This window comes from Entelurus aequoreus, linkage group LG09 (genome assembly GCF_033978785.1).
Source record: "Entelurus aequoreus isolate RoL-2023_Sb linkage group LG09, RoL_Eaeq_v1.1, whole genome shotgun sequence".
Taxonomy (NCBI): domain Eukaryota; kingdom Metazoa; phylum Chordata; class Actinopteri; order Syngnathiformes; family Syngnathidae; genus Entelurus; species Entelurus aequoreus.
In genome coordinates, this window is record NC_084739.1 from 28,415,511 (window position 1) to 28,431,669 (window position 16,159).

The window sequence follows — 16,159 nt, forward strand, 5'->3', positions numbered from 1 at the left end:
AAGTATGCTTGCTTCAATCTCTTGGCACATACTTCCTCCCCAGTGTAATTAATGGCCTTACTTACAACATTAGAGCCACAATCATCAGGAAATCCCATTGAAACAGCATCTCGCACCCTCAATGTTTAGTTCAATTCATCATGGGCTTCATGCTGGCTCGCTCTTGTCAGACAGGCTCTCGGATGTATTGATAATAAATGACCTGCCATACGATCACAAGAGTAATGATCTTTCTTTTTTAACACCTGAAATAAGAGAAACAACGTGTCCAGGGATTCAGTAAATGACTCATCTGATCTCACCGTCCTGCAGCTGCACAGCAACATATAAATTGTACGTAATCAATAAGAAAACACTATTATGCAGAGATGATATGCTAAATGTTCCTATTCTATTCCATAGTCACATTATTTGTATAAACCACCTCAACCACAATAAGATGAAGGCATGTTTTGATTATGATGCACTTTGCACCTCATGTTGGCTTTGATTATTACTTTCTTAAGGTCATGTGACTTTTACTGTTGGGGTGGCAACTGTAAGAGAGCCAAGAGCTGGCATCTACCTTCAGACTTTTGTTTGTATTCATAAACATAAACAGGGCCGCCCTGTCTCTATAGGGCCCCTTGATCTGTGCATTAATAAGCACATGTACAATGTCAATTAATGAATGGCAAGGTGCTTGATATGAAATTTGATAGCCAACATATTCCGTCATTGATAAGAGTAAAATGGCAAATTTCCCCTATCATTATTATTGTCCCCGGTGGCACTTAGCGTTAGTGCTGGGCCTGTAGTGCGTTGTGCTGGGATTGAATCTCGGCAAATATGCTAAGATTATATGCAACTTTTTAAAGGCCTACTGAAACCCACTACTACCGACCACGCAGTCTGATAGTTTATATATCAATGATGAAATCTTAACATTGCAACACATGCCAATACGGCCGGGTTAACTTATAAAGTGACATTTAAAACTTCCCGGGAAATATCCGGCTGAAACGTCGCGGTATGATGACGTATGCGCGTGACGAAGTCAGAGTAACGGAAGTTATGGTACCCGTAGAATCCTATACAAAAAGCTCTGTTTTCATTTCATAATTCCACAGTATTCTGGACATATTTTGCAATTTGTTTAATGAACAATGAAGGCTGCAAAGAAGACAGTTGTAGGTGGGATCGGTGTATTAGCAGCGGACTACAGCAACACAACCAGGAGGACTTTGTTGGAGCGCTAGCCGCACTAGCCGCGCTAGCCGCCGACCTCACCTTGACTTCCTACGTTTTCGGGCCGCCAAACGCATCGGGTGAAGTCCTTCGTCCTTCTGCCGATCGCTGGAACGCAGGTGAGCACGGGTGTTGATGAGTAGATGAGGGCTGGCTGGCGTAGGTGGAGAGCTAATGTTTTTAGCATAGCTCTGTGAGGTCCCGTTGCTAAGTTGCTAAGTTAGCTTCAATGGCGTCGTTAGCACAGCATTGTTAACCTTCACCAGCCTGGAAAGCATTAACCGTGTATTTACATGTCTACGGTTTAATAGTATTGTTGATTTTCTATCTATCCTTCCAGTCAGGGGTTTATTTTTTTGTTTCTATATGCAGTTAAAGCACGATGCTATCACGTTAGCTCGTAGCTAAAGCATTTTGCCGATGTATTGTCGTGGAGATAAAAGGCACTGGATGTCCATTTCGCGTTCTCGACTCTCATTTTCAAGAGGATATAGTATCCGAGGTGGTTTAAAATACAAATCCGTGATCCACAATAAAAAAAGGAGAGTGTGGAATCCAATGAGCCAGCTTGTACCTAAGTTACGGTCAGAGCGAAAAAAGATACGTCCATCGCTGCCTCTCAAGTCGTTCACTGTAACGTTCCTCATCTACGAATCTTTCATCCTCGCTCAAATTAATGGGGTAATCATCACTTTCTCGGTCCGAATCTCTCTCGCTCCATTGGAAACAATGGGGAATTGTGAGGAATACTAGCTCCTGTGACGTCACGCTACTTCCGGTACAGGCAAGGCTTTTTTTTTTATCAGCGAGCAAAAGTTGCAAACTTTATCGTCGATTTTCTCTACTAAATCCTTTCAGCAAAAATATGGCAATATCGCAAAATGATCAAGTATGACACATAGAATGGATCTGCTATTCCCGTTTAAATAAAAAAAATGTCAGGATGTGGACTATGGCGGGTTTGTTTTTCCGAGATGCAATAATAGTTGGAGCGGACATGGCTTGAAGGTAAGGACATATTTATTTTTTACTATAACAAAAAGAACAAACTAAAGGCGCGCACAAGGCGGAGGTACAAACTTGACTATGAAACAAAAACTTGCACGTGGGCAAAAAACTAAGGACATGAACAAAAGTCGCTAACTGTGGCATGAATAGAAAAAACTTACTTGACAAGGCATGAAGTGCGCAGAGGTGAACAGAGTGATGTCGCCAGGCCGACTGCCTGGCAACAATGGCCTTAAATACTGGTGACATGATTAGTGAAAACGTGAGACAGGTGCGTGACATGAGGATGTGAAACAGGTGCGTGACAAGACAGGTGAAAACTAATGGGTGACCATGGAAACCAAACCAAACAAGGAAGTGCAACCAGGAACTAAAGAAAGAGCCCAAAACCCAAGCAAAACAAAAACATGATTAACACAGACATGACAAAAAAATCATTTCAGTAGGCCTTTAAATGTGTTATTTTGCAACAAAAAATACAATATTGAACAATTTCTAGCATCCGATATCTTGCATTTTGTCGATAGTTAGTTTGTCAGTTAGCTATCAACGTAGCTCAGAAAGAGATGGACGGAAATGAATTCAACTTCAGCAAATGTCAGAAATGGGGTAAGAAACTGATTAGATTTTGGCTCCAGCTCACCGTCTGGATTCATCCATCCATCCATGCATCTTTTTCCACTTATCCAAAGTCGGGTCGCTGGGGCAGCAGCCTAAGCAGACACCCTCAGACCTTTCCCGGCCAGCTGGGAGACATAGTGTCTGCAATGGTTCCTGGGTCTTCCCTTTGGCCTCCTACTGGTTGGACGCGCCCTCAACACTTCCCCAGAGAGGTGTCCGGTGGGGGGCATTCTGACCAGATGCCTGAACCAGCGGCTTTACTAAGAGCTCCTTCCAAATGACTGAGGCTCTCACCATATCTCTCAGGGAGAGCCCCGCCACCCGACGGAGGTAACTCATTTTGGTCGCTAGTACCTGAGATCTTGTCCTTTCGGTCAGAACCCAAAGCTCATGACCATCAGTGAGGATAACAATGTTGATCAACTAATAAATTGAGAGCTTTGCCTTCCGGCTCAGCTCTTTTTTCACAACGTCTAAATTCAATATCTTATTTTTCTTACTATTAGGAGGCTTTTTTATATTTTTGTATGTAACTGTGGAGGTTGCCCCCCAGTGGGTTCTTCGGACCACCAAGCACCGACATGAGAGCCCGGTTCAGGTTTACAATACAGTTTTATTGTAGAAATGTCTGCAGGATGCTTTTCAGCAATTGTCCCTTGTCTCTCTGGCAGACTCGCTCTCGCTCTCACTCCAGCTCCAACAACGTCTCTCCTCCCGGTTGCTGCTTATCCAGAGAGACAGGTGATTAGATGACAAGGCTCAGGTGGGTCATCTACGCACCTGTCGCTGACATTGAGGCTAGTCCTAGCACACCCTGTTTCGCTGCAGGCCCGCAGACCACCCCCCCCTTCACAGTAACATATTATTACTGTGTTGTATATGTATTTATTTATTTAAGGCTCCGTGGCCTTGTGTTTAGAGTGTCCGCCCTGAGACTGGGAGGTTGTGAGTTAAAACCCCGGCCGAGTCATACCAAAGACTACAAACAATTGGACCCATTGCCTCCCTGCTTGGCACTCAGCGTCAATGGTTGGAATTGGGGGTTAAATCACCAAAATGATTCTCGAGCGTGGCACACGCTGCTGCTCACTGCTCCCCTCACCTCCTCGGGGGTAAACAGGGGCATGGGTAAAATGCAGAGGACACATTTCACCACACCTAGTGTGTCTGTGACAATCGTTGGGACTTTAACTTAACTTTAACGTTCGGCATGTGGTCTATGTGTGATGTGCTGTAATTGTTTATCTTTTTTTTTTTTTTTTTACAGAAGATCACAAACAAGAGTACCTCTTGTTTTTGTTTATTTGCATCGTCAACAACAAAACACATTCAACGGTCTCCAAGCATGTAAACACAATACTTGAACACCATCCATTGTCTTCGGCAGAACCAACCCACGAATGCTTAACTTTTACTAGTTTTCAATTCTCATCCTAAAAAAAATAAAAACAAAAAAGAACCGCTTAAACAAAGTAAAACATTTGATTAGAAAGCAACATCAGTGCCATCCTGCAACACTCAGTTAACATAATATACCGGTAGCTTCTTTTCTCTGCAACACAGTCCATCATTGATCCTGGTCCTGTGAGACAAAGCCAAGGTGCGAGAACAATTAGCAGCACACAGAGTGAATCAAACTCTTCTGCCTGTGCTGTAAGTAACTGTGAGGCAGTCGGAGAAGAAACAAAACAGGAGATAAACCTATAAAAGGTGAAAAGGGATCACTTCAAGTACGTTTTTTTTTTATATTCACAATTTTTCCTCTTTTTTGAAAGTATGTGCATACAGTGATGGAGTTATGATTGTAAGTGCAGAGTAACATGCTACAGAGAGAAATAAGCGTCTCATAGTACTTCCTACTCTAAGACCCTGCATCATTAGTATACTAAAAGTACCAAAAAGCAGCACAACCACTTAACTACAAAAGCTTGATGAGTTAAACACAGTGCTTTTGACTATAAGTGTATATTCATGTTTCCATCCATTATAATGCCAACTACAGACTGAAATACTCATTAAAGAATACATACCGTGATGTTATTGCTGCTGTATGCTCTATGTGCATTCTATGTAAACTTCGAAAATAATAAGTGTAGCTATTCAGCATAGACATTGTCTGTGGCCAGCCTCAGCCACGAGTGTGTCGACATATACATTTAAGAATTTACATATATTCATATGTACATGCACATCTAGTGCAAGATATATTTCCATCTGCATTATTGTACACGCCGACGTCTAAGACATACATCTGGCCCTCGTCGAGTGGACCATTCAAAAAGACACTAGATAACAATAATGGGCAAAAAAATAAATAACAAGCTATGCTACACAAAGTGATGTTTTTTTCTCAAATTGTCAGGCGTAGAAGATAAGCTCGGGAATCTGACCTCCTTGCACCCCAGTGCCGTTAGTGCTGTCTGACGAGCACTGGAATTGAAATGTCACCTTCCCACACTGCACCTCTGTCATCCCTTCCTGTCCGAAGTAGCTCAGCTCATTCCCGTCCAGAACCACACTGGCGGTGTAGAAGGTATCGGGCTCGATCTGCACCGGGTACTCAAACCACACAGGGAAAGTGTTGCTGGATCCGTCCGAGAAGTATTTGCTCAGGTTCTGTCCCATCAGCACCCCTTGACGTTTGAGCTCTATTTTCGCGCTGTATTCTGTCGACCCACAGCTGGAGCCGTAGAGTCCGAACCCAGCGATGAAAACCCGTTTGTCCACGGCAAACTGTATGCTGTCACAGCGGCCTCGGTAACGCCACTGATTGCTCCGGTAGGCGCAGGACTGGAACCTGTGGCAGCGCTGGGGTGTCAGGCCTTTCCTCTGCTGGCTGACAAATTGAAGTTCAGGCTTCTTGGCAGCTGTGTACCAAAGGAAGATGTCATTGGTCTCGTTAAGCGTCAGCACGCCTGACTGGGCTGCTCCATTAGCAAAGTCATCCAGAGCCATGGTGGGGATGCGTATCAGGTACATGGCCTTGCCCAAAACCTTACGCTTGTTGTCAGTGGACATTGTGAGCTCCTGTCTCTGACACTCAGCTTCAGCCCAGCCCAGTGCCGCCTCAAAGACAACAATCTCTTTAGCGTTGAGTGTCTCTCGCTGGAGGATGCTCTCCAGGGTCTGGGAGTCGATGTCGCAGAAGCCCTCAGAGCGTAGCGCCAACTCAGCTTGGGCGTCGATCACTTCCCAGCAACGCTGAGTCAGCTCGGGCTCCTCGAACAAGCAGCTCTGGGAGAGGAGCACGCAGGCGTTCTTGGCGCTCAGGCTGGTCTCCAGGAAGTTTACGCAGGCACGTGCCAGGTGGGGTACGATGTACTTCTTGGCAGCGTAGAGAGTGGCTAGCACTGTGTCGGCACTCAGGTCAATCTCATCACAGTAGATGTACCTGTTGAAACAAACATGTAGCTTTCTCAGCTTTAACGAACATGGAGTGTCTAACCTAATGCGCTCTACTTTATTGAACCTGAGATAAACATGTTGAAGATCCTAATGCGGATGGCAATCTAAATTCTGTGGTACATATATTATATGAAATACTAATGTGTACACGTTCTTCTTAGTAAAGGGAACCTTAATTTATGAACGCCTCATTGTAGGGACTTTTCGATTTACGAACCACAGACCGGTTAAAAATATGTTTGGTGTACGAACAGCGATTTTGAGTGGGATCATTCAGTCAGCATAGTGCTGCTGCTAGCTACTGTGTTACTTTGTAGTATTAATTTTTTTTTTTAAACATTTTTACAATGTTTTTTTTTCTTGTTTTTCTGGCTCATTATGAGTCCTAAGAAGGCAAAAGACACGTGAACCAATTAGGAAGTATCCACAGCGTTGTCGACACTGCCTACACGCCCTTTCAGTTGCACTCAAAAAAAATTAACCGACAAGGTAAAGTGGATTTTATTTTTTATTCCTAATCATTGTAGCGATCAAGCTGTTGAAGTTAAAGCGGAACTACACTTTTTTTTTCAATTTTGCCTATCGTTCCCTCATTATGATTGACAGATGGATTTTTTCTTCATGCATTTCAAAAATAAAGAAACATAAATAAAGGTCTGCTTACAGCGGAGCCAATAGGAGCTCCACTATTCCGCCCATAAAATCAGAGAAATAACCATTCAAAAAGCGCCAACAATATTCATTTACATTTTGTGACTTGAATATTAACCAACTTTTAGTGATATTAATAAACGGTAACACAGACAAACTATTTATAGTGACGCCACGATCACTTCTGGGTGTCCCTATGTTTACATCATCGAGTGCTTTGCTGTTTCCTCGCTTCCCTGTTCCTTGGAAGTTTATTGAAGATCATAAATCATGACTCTCACCTGGACAATAGACGTCTGAGGAGGTAATCCGACAAGTTGGTACACTTTGAGAGCCATATAGGACCTGGAACTGGCGAGGACAACACGAAAAATGTTTGTAACCCCCCCACCCCCCATTGCATTGTATGCAGACTTTTTATCGTATTTATTTATTTAACATATAGAATGCTTTTTTTAAAATTCCATCCGTCATGTCTTTCATATTGATTGTGGATGATGAGCAAAATTTTAAAAAAAAGTGCAGTTCCCCTTAAAGGAGTATTGTGATTTCATACTGTGAGTTTAGTTACACAGCCCGGCTAGCTCAGTCGGTAGAGCATGAGACTCTTAATCTCAGGGTCGTGGGTTCGAGCCCCACGTTGGGCGCAGTCTTTTACCATGAATTGATTACGTGGACCCCGACTTAAACAAGTTGAAAAAGTTATTCGGGTGTTACCATTTAGTGGTCAATTGTACGGAATATGTACTGAACTGTGCAATCTACTAATAAAAGTTTCAATCAATCAATCAAAAAACCACAGGGCTAGTGACTGGGCAGTTTAGCTAGTTGCTGTTTTGACTTTGTCAACAAATATAAATTTGACCCATCACCGTTATGTTTGTTTGATATACAGAACTGTATACAACGCTTTCAATCGTGTTCAAAGTTTACAAACCTTTCTTAAAATATGGACTTGAGGCTCTAACCCAAGGGGTGTCAAACTCAAAGAGTGAGGGCCAGATCTGGCCGGTTACATTATTTTGTGTGGCCCTCGAAATTCTGGAAAAGATGTGCATCAATAAAATACCTCATCTTTTCTTACTAAATGTATTTGGTCTTTCCATTTTGACATATACCACATGCGATTGCATTACTTTAAAACTTTATAGTTTGTTTAATATGATCTAATAATGCAACTAATATTATATTATTGTACTTTACATTTAAAAAAAATAAACAAATGCATCAGCAATAATATTTTGAACTGATTATACATGCATATTCATATATATCTACTGTTACAAGTGTCCCTCACAGGGCAGCAATAACTGCCATGTGGCCCTCAATGAAAACGAGTAAGACATATGTTCCTTAACCCATAATTAATGTATACTTTGTTTCTTATGGAGAGATTTACTTCAACATACTAATTTTTCTCTTTACAAACTCTGTTCAAGAACCAATGAAGTTTGTAAAATTGGAGTTTCCGCTGTATGTGTATACCAACATTATAAGCAATACCATTGATGCCATGGCTCCATCCTATGAAAGCAATGTACAATCATAATGAACTACTGTAATTCCGATTATTATAAAAGAATAGGATACACAGTCAGACATTACTGTAGGTACAACAACTCATTTTAATAGAATGTATTGCAGATAAAGCTGTGCAAATAAAATTATGGTAAATTTGATAGACACTGCCACTAATACTAATAATTGTTCATATACCAGTGAATTTTTTTTGTGTAAATAGAAATATGTATGTATATTAATACTGTACTGCATCATACACTGAGGTTTGACCTACCGTAAATTCCGGACTTTTTTGTCACGCTTTGAACATTGAGGCTTATAAAACGGTACGACTAATTTATGGATTTTTCTTCGCTGATGGCCATAATGCAAATACCAGCATTTACATTTTTTTTAAACAAGCAAAGACAATGCACAAGTGTGTTATTGTTTGTGCTATGGCACCATTTTTTGGATGAGTTTGCTTATTGCAGGTGCTGCAGCGCTTCATTGCACTTCTGTTTAGGCTGATTTTTCAACCGGAAGTAGAAGGTCTGTCCATCTTCTATCCATCTATACTGTTTCTTCATTCGTCACTCCAAGCAACGTTTGTAAGTTTTACAGTATAACTAAAACAATTCTTACTTACTAAACTGTCCCATGTGTGACGTCTGTAGGAGTGTTTTCATGCATATTTGTATGTGCTATCGTAATGAAGCTATTGTTGTTAGCATAAGCTAATATGCCAACACGCTTACGATTGTCTTTGTTAATATTATTAACTTACAATGGCATTCTTTTTGTATTGTTTCAGTTTTGTAAATTTATCCAAATGTCACCGTGGAGTTATTGAGTCTGTTTAGCTGATTGGAGAGCAGGCTTCCGCAGTTAGTGGGTCCATGACAATTACTTCTGTTTTGTTTGATCAGCTGTTTTACTGCCGTGTTACAGATGACATTTGGAAACAATAAAACTATTTAAATAAACATTTACAAAATCTTTCTGAGTAAATAACGCATTGCACAACGTATATATCTGCGGCTTACAGTCTGGTGCAGCTAATATATGGAAAAATACATTTTCTTCAAACATTTTGTGGGTGCGGCTTATATACCGGTGCGCTGTATAGTCCGGAAAATATGGTATCTCAAATAGCTAAATTAACTAATCAAAATATTTTAATAAACTCTTAGCATTGCGGCATATTTTAAATAATATCAATAGTGATGCTGGGAATATATGTGTGGAAAACCATTAATATTTCAGATATTCAACTTAGAAAGCAAATTTGATTGGTCAAACAGAAAAGAGGAGCCTTACTTTAACATTGCCAGAAATGCTGGTGGTTCTACATCTGGAATAAGGATCTCATCATCGTTTTCAGCCAGTTCTCCATAAAACATGGCATGAAACACAGAGCTGCCCACTGCCAAGACATACTGTTGGAAAATGGGGGAAAGAATACATGCATGTAAATTAGTTCATCTTCAGGCTGAACTAAAAAAAACAACATGTTGTGACCTCATAATCTTGAACAGTAATTTGACTTTTACAGAGTGTTAATATGCAACTGTGTATTTAAAGCGCAGCTATTGAACGAGGCCTCCGTTGTAATTATTGGAGGTTTGTGTTTGTCGGGTTCCCCTTATAATGAGCAGTGTTCAGCCAGATAGCACAGCATTTCCCCTCAGGATGAAGGGGCATGTTTGTAACAAACAAGATTGCAATTGATAGAAATAAAATGAATTCCTAATCACACCGCTGAACAGCGGAAATTCAATTTCCTGAAATTAATGACTAATTCGCAGCTTGACTGCAACATAATGTAACAGTTTTTGTAGAAATGAGCACAAATCCATTATTGACATCGCATACTCATGTATTCAGTGTGTCAGTGTGTATTTGTGTTTGTGTTTGTGAGGGTGGCAGTGATGGTAGTGCAGGGGTGCAGTTAAAGAGCTGGTAGGTTGGGAGGTGGGTGGCATAAATTTTACCTTATTATGACATGAAGCCCTATCTACAACACAGGTGTTGACAGATATTAGATATTATTTTCCATAAAGTGAGGTCGATTGGAGCACTTACGATGGACTTAGTCTCACCGGTTGGCTTTTGGCTATGAGTGCTAAATGGATACAATAAAAAATGCTGCACTGGCTGACATATCCAAATGGCATAATGTTTCGGCTTCTAAGTGCAGTCAAGTCATCACTTATAACCTTCAATAACAGCCTCCTCACAAGTGCACGACTAAACTGCAGCCAGTAAGTATAGAATATACATTTAGAACTTGTATCAATAACAACAAATATCACCTGCAACAGATGAATCTGACAGTCTGCTGTAGGACTGTCTGGTTGGCTATTTTAATAAACGTTATATACATACAGTGGCACCTTCTGGTTGCATATGCTCCGGTTGTAGTATCATTGGATTTTTCCCAAACATGCTTGATGACAGTTAGATCTGCCTAATTCAAAAAACCCTTCGGTGCCCCTGGTGTAACTCATATTAAGCATTAAGCAACACAAACATATCCAACAATGGAGGCTGGAGAGATATGTGCATGTTCTAGCATGTTGCCTGCGCAGTGGCATTGTGGTCAGAGTGTCCGCCCTGAGATCGGTAGGTCGTGAGTTCAAACCCCGGCCGAGTCATACCAAAGACTATAAAAATGGGACCCATTACCTCCCTGCTTGGCACTCTGCATCAAGGGTTGGAATTGGGGGTTAAATCACCAAAACGATTCCCGAGCGCGGGCACCGCTGCTGCTCACTGCTCCCCTCACCTCCCAGGGGGTGTAACAAGGGGATGGGTCAAATGCAGAAAGTAATTTCATCACACCTAGTGTGTGTGTGACTATCAGTGGTACTTTAACTTTAGCTGAAAATGCAGCACTTTTAAAACTTTTTGTTAGCTGCGCTGACGACAAAATGTAACCAATAAAATAACTTCTAACCTAACTCCGTTACTTTTAAAATACAGTGATCAGTAAAGTAACCAAGTTACTTTTTAAAGGAGTAACCAGTAATTGGATTAGATTCTCATTCGCTGTGCTTTTGTTATTGTATATGGCTGCAAAATAACCCACCATGGGGCCAAAAAAAGTTGTAGCATAGAGCAGTGATTCTCAAACTGTGGTGGTATGCAGATTCCATCTAGTGGTACGCCAAAGAATCACAAAATTAAATATTGTATTGTAATGTATTGTCAAGACTTCAACAGTCTTCAATGGAAATCTTTACAATCCGACGACTCGACGCCAAAATAAACAATTGACATACAAACAAAATCGTCTTACGCCGTTATTTCTATCACTCAACACGCAATGGAACCAAATGTTCTCCACATTCTCTGCACATGTAAACAAAGACGAAAACTGGCAGAGAAAGTTGCATGTAACAATGATGCCTTCAAGGCCATAGGAACCCACACTATCTGTTAAACATTGAATGAAATACATGTGGAACATAACATAACAGTTTGTTATAATATACATAAAATAAAACAAATGTTGAAAAACATAAAATACTATCCAAAATGTCTTATCAACCGATGACAAGACAATTAAAGGAGATTCAAATTGAGTTAATAATTAAAAAAGTTTGTAAGTGCTAATCTTATTTGATTAACTAATTACAGTGTTTTATTTGCCTATATCATCAAACACAGTGTTATTGCTTAAAGTTTGTGTAATGTTACAGTGGCCAAAATATTAAATATATATTGTTAAATAAAACCTCTGCCTTGTTTTTAATGAATACTTAGGTGTATCACACTACTGTATTTTAATGTTGGTCATTATGGTGGTACTAAGTCAAGTGTTTTCCGAGGCGATACTTGGTAAAACAAAATGTTTGCGAAGCACTGCCAAAGAGTAATAGTCCAATCAAAGTCAATGAGTGCCTTGGAGTCTGTGTTTCCAGAGTGTCAACGAACGCACCACTCTGTAATGGTAAGTCAAGCCAAACAATCAATGACAATATGGCGCTTACTGACTGTTTTGTATTGAGCCCGGTCTTTCACTGTCACCTTGATGGCAGAGATGTAATTAACTCACGTCAAGAGAACGCCACTCGTGGTCCGCCACTTTAAATGTATCCGACTAGCCCATATAGCCTTGAAAAAGAGTTCCACCTTGTATTATCTGCTGAAGTAAAGAGAGGTGGAGTGAGAGGCACTTTGCCAGAGTACGTAAGACTGCACCAAAGCAACAGAGCCTGCGGAGTCATGACAGTGTGACGTGTTGTGCTGTAAAGCTGTCTCACGCATGCGTGTGATTGAATCACATGATGTAAAAGTTCTGTGAGCACACAGCTACTGTCCATATATAATGTATATACAACACGAGGACTAGCACTTTGATTGCCCTCCTCCTTGTCATCATCGTCAAGAGTCTTCAATAAAAAGTGATGTTAAATCAGTGTTTTTCAACCTTTTTTGAGCCAAGGCACATTTTTTGCGTTGAAAAAATCCGGAAGAGCAGAAATCATTAAAAAACTAAACTCAGTTGACAGTAAAAAGTCGTTGTCGTAATTGTTGGATATGACTTTAAACCATAACCAACCATTAATATAGCTCTTGTCTCAAAGTAGGTGTACTGTCACGACCGGTCACATCACGATGTGACTTATTTTGAGTTTTTTGCTGTTTTACTGTGTGTAGTGTTTTAGTTTTTGTCTTGCGCTCCTGTTTTGGTGGCTTTTTCTCTTTTTTTGGTATTTTCCTGTGGCAGTTTCATGTCTTCCTTTGAACGATATTTACTTTGTTTTAGCAATCAAAAATATTTCAGTTGTTTTTATCCTTCTTTATGGGAACATTGTTGATTGTCATGTCATGTTCGGATGTACTTTGTGGACGCCGTCTTTGCTCCACAGTAAGTCTTTGCTGTCGTCCAGCATTGTGTTTTTGTTTACTTTGTAGCCAGTTCAGTTTTAGTTTCGTTCTGCAAAGCCATCCCTAAGCTTCAATGCCTTCCCTTAGGGGCACTCACTTTTTGTTTATTTTTGGATTAAGCATGAGACACCTTTTTACCTGCACTTGCTGCCTCTCGCTGTTTCCGACAACTACAAAGCAATTAGCTACTGGCTGCCACCTACTGATATGGAAGAGTATTACACGGTTACTCTGCCGAGCTCTAGACAACACAGACACTCAACAACAACACATTTTGCACACTATAATTACTGGTTTGCAAAAAATATTTTTAACCCAAATAGGTGAAATTAGATCATCTCCCACGGCACACCAGACTGTATACATTGGTTGAAAAACACTGTTTTAAATGTTCATTTATCGATTGTCATTCATCATTCTTATGCATTTTTTTCTGCATGTAAGACTGTAATTATTACCTAAAAATGTGTTTTGTATTTAGAACTGAATACTTGGATTTACATCGTTTCCTATTGGAAAAAAAAAAAAAGGTTTTCATATAAATTGGGTTTTAACAGACCCTTTGGAACAGATTGATAACCACAACCTAAGTACCAGTCTATTTAGAAATAAAAAAATGGGTTCTTAGACGACGCCGTTTGTATAAAGAATGGTTAATCATTAATGAGAACATCTTGGAAGACAAAAGCTTCAAGACAAAGAAGTCGGATGTCATACGACCACATTTCAAAAGGTGTCAAAAAAGGATGAAATTGCATTGATTATCATAATTATTGCGACTTGTTATACAAATGCAACATCTGGATGCAACTGATTTTTCCCTATTGTTGAATAAAAGTTGAATAATTGCAGAGTTCTTCCTAAAGAGATGTTCCGTCTTGTGAAGGACCACTCTCCCTTGTCCCTTCTTTCTTTCAGTCTCATTTACATAAATAATTGAGGACCGTCTAGAAGAGACAGACACATGGTGCGGAAGTGAGAGTCGAGCACAAAGGATTTCAATTCCGCAAAGTAATGAGGAAGATTATTTTAAAAAATGCAGATGTGCTGTTTGCTTGTTTGTTGAAATTCTCATTTCTTACTCTGTGCCCTGGCAGCCGCTTGGTCCTTCCTGGCAGGCCCACCACAAAGTGAACATCTGCCATCAGCTCATTGTTGAACATTACGGAATTTCTGGAAACGCAAAGAGAAAACATATTTTTTTTTAATGAATGCGTTTGGTAAACTGGGAAAGGGGAAGAAAAAGGGAACTTTTAAGATGAAAGACAACAAAACTGACATCAAAATGACTTGAGAGAGCCTTAAAACAAGTCGTCAATTACATGCAAATATTCCCATCTGCAAAGATTTTGATGATTCTACAAAGTGGCCCGTGTCATAAAAGAGACAACAACTGTCTGTGAAGACCACAGTGAAGTGTTGATGTATTATTGAGTAGAGGAGCACGTCCCTGGGGAAGCTAAACAAAATGTTCTGGAGAGACAACAAAGCTCGGTTGAAAAACACACATTTTGCACCGGACAGCTGGGATCCTTTTGCCGTCAGGCCAAAGTAAATATTTTGCCTTTAGTGAAGAACAATCCGGGCCTGTTGTGCATATCAATCCTCTGTTGTTTCAGTAGGAGCAAAGAGGGTGTCAACTAGAACAAACCCCTGCAGATTAAGGGGCAGGGTGCAGGAAACACCCACTTTCACACACAAGATGATGCATTACACACATTTTCTAGTTCTAAGCGTGCCTGTTTTGTTTAAAAGCCTACCGTTCTCTGATAGTGGAGTAGAGTCCCTGCCAGTTGCAGTTGTGTATGGTGTTGTTGTTGTTCAGGTTCTGCTGCTGGTACTGTTGCACGGTGGTCGTGGCGGCGGGCTCCGGCTTTTTGGTGGGAAATATGTCCGCTGCCATCTTCTTCTTCTTCTTGCTCCTCAGAGTGATAATCTCATAACAGACCGGGGGCAGCTTTGAGCTCCCGCTGGCGTTCCCCTTCTTGGAGCTTTTGCTGGACTTGCTTTTGACGGACTCAGGGAGCATTAAGAAGAAAGTCAGACATTTCATGTTCCTTCCCTTGGCATCGACCATGAGTGTGTTCAACTGCTGAGCAGTGGAGAAGACATTCACCAGGATGGGGAGGACGACAGCACGGGCTGCTCGCCTCGGTCGCAGTGCAGCACCGGCAGATCCTCTACCGGACTTTCCAAACTTGGGTGTTCTTTTCACGCCTCCGAGAAGGGAAGTCCTGTTTTCCTCTGTGAAGTTAGAGCTGCTCCTGGGGATCCCATTGCCGCCTCGCAGAGTGATGAGCTCAGCGCTTCCGGCTCTGCTGAGGGTTGGTCTGACAGCCCCAGATTTAGTGCTGCTGCAGTGGTCCTCAGACAGACACCAGAGATTCCTCGTCTCCCACTCCTCCCGTGTCACGCTTTTCCCGCTCACCGAGGGTCTTTTAACGCGTCGTCCGTCTTTTGCGTCCCCGTTGACGCGCAGTCATCATGCAGGATGCTGTGGTGGGTGGATGCTGCGCTCAGCCGCTCGTTCTGCTGACTACAGAGATTGAATGGGGAGCGCTCCATAACCCCTCCCTCTCTCAGCTCATGCCTTCCTCTCTCCTCATGCCCCCCTCGATGTACACAGAGCTCCTCACGGTACAGCCAATGGCAGCACGCAACGTTCATGATTGGCTCAGGAGGCAGAGTGCAGCGCATACTTGAATATGCAATTGTCAAAGTGTCAATTAAAGAGACAGCCGGAATGATATCTACTCCCCCCGTTCACAGCAAATCCAGCCGTGGGTGCTCGGGCAACTCCAGCCGTGGGTGCTTCGGGGCCCGAGCACCCACGGACAATGACGAGCACCCA

General features: G+C 41.5%; 1 protein-coding gene and 1 non-coding gene across 2 annotated transcripts; one reads left to right on the plus strand and one right to left on the minus strand.

Moving 5' to 3' along the window:
* Positions 1–4,085: 4,085 nt before the first annotated feature.
* Positions 4,086–15,828, minus strand: btbd3b (BTB (POZ) domain containing 3b). Its single transcript, XM_062057669.1, has 4 exons — positions 15,069–15,828; positions 14,391–14,481; positions 9,733–9,851; positions 4,086–6,247 (listed from the first exon to the last, which is right to left on the minus strand). The coding sequence occupies exons 1-4, from the start codon at positions 15,383–15,385 to the stop codon at positions 5,215–5,217; spliced, it is 1,560 nt and encodes a 519-aa protein (XP_061913653.1). The 5' UTR covers positions 15,386–15,828; the 3' UTR covers positions 4,086–5,214.
* trnak-cuu (transfer RNA lysine (anticodon CUU)) lies at positions 7,487–7,559 on the plus strand. Its single transcript has one exon. It is a non-coding gene; the product is annotated as a tRNA-Lys (tRNA).
* Positions 15,829–16,159: the final 331 nt, after the last annotated feature.

Excerpts from the sequence above, each read along its gene's own strand:
- btbd3b (XM_062057669.1), bottom strand. The coding sequence starts at position 15,385 with ATGGTCGATGCCAAGGGAAGGAACATGAAATGTCTGACTTTCTTCTTA. Across the intron at positions 14,482-15,068 it reads TACTCCACTATCAGAGAACG|AAATTCCGTAATGTTCAACA; the intron begins GTAGGCTTTTAA and ends TTGCGTTTCCAG. Across the intron at positions 6,248-9,732 it reads GCATTTCTGGCAATGTTAAA|GTACATCTACTGTGATGAGA; the intron begins GTAAGGCTCCTC and ends TTGTTTCAACAG.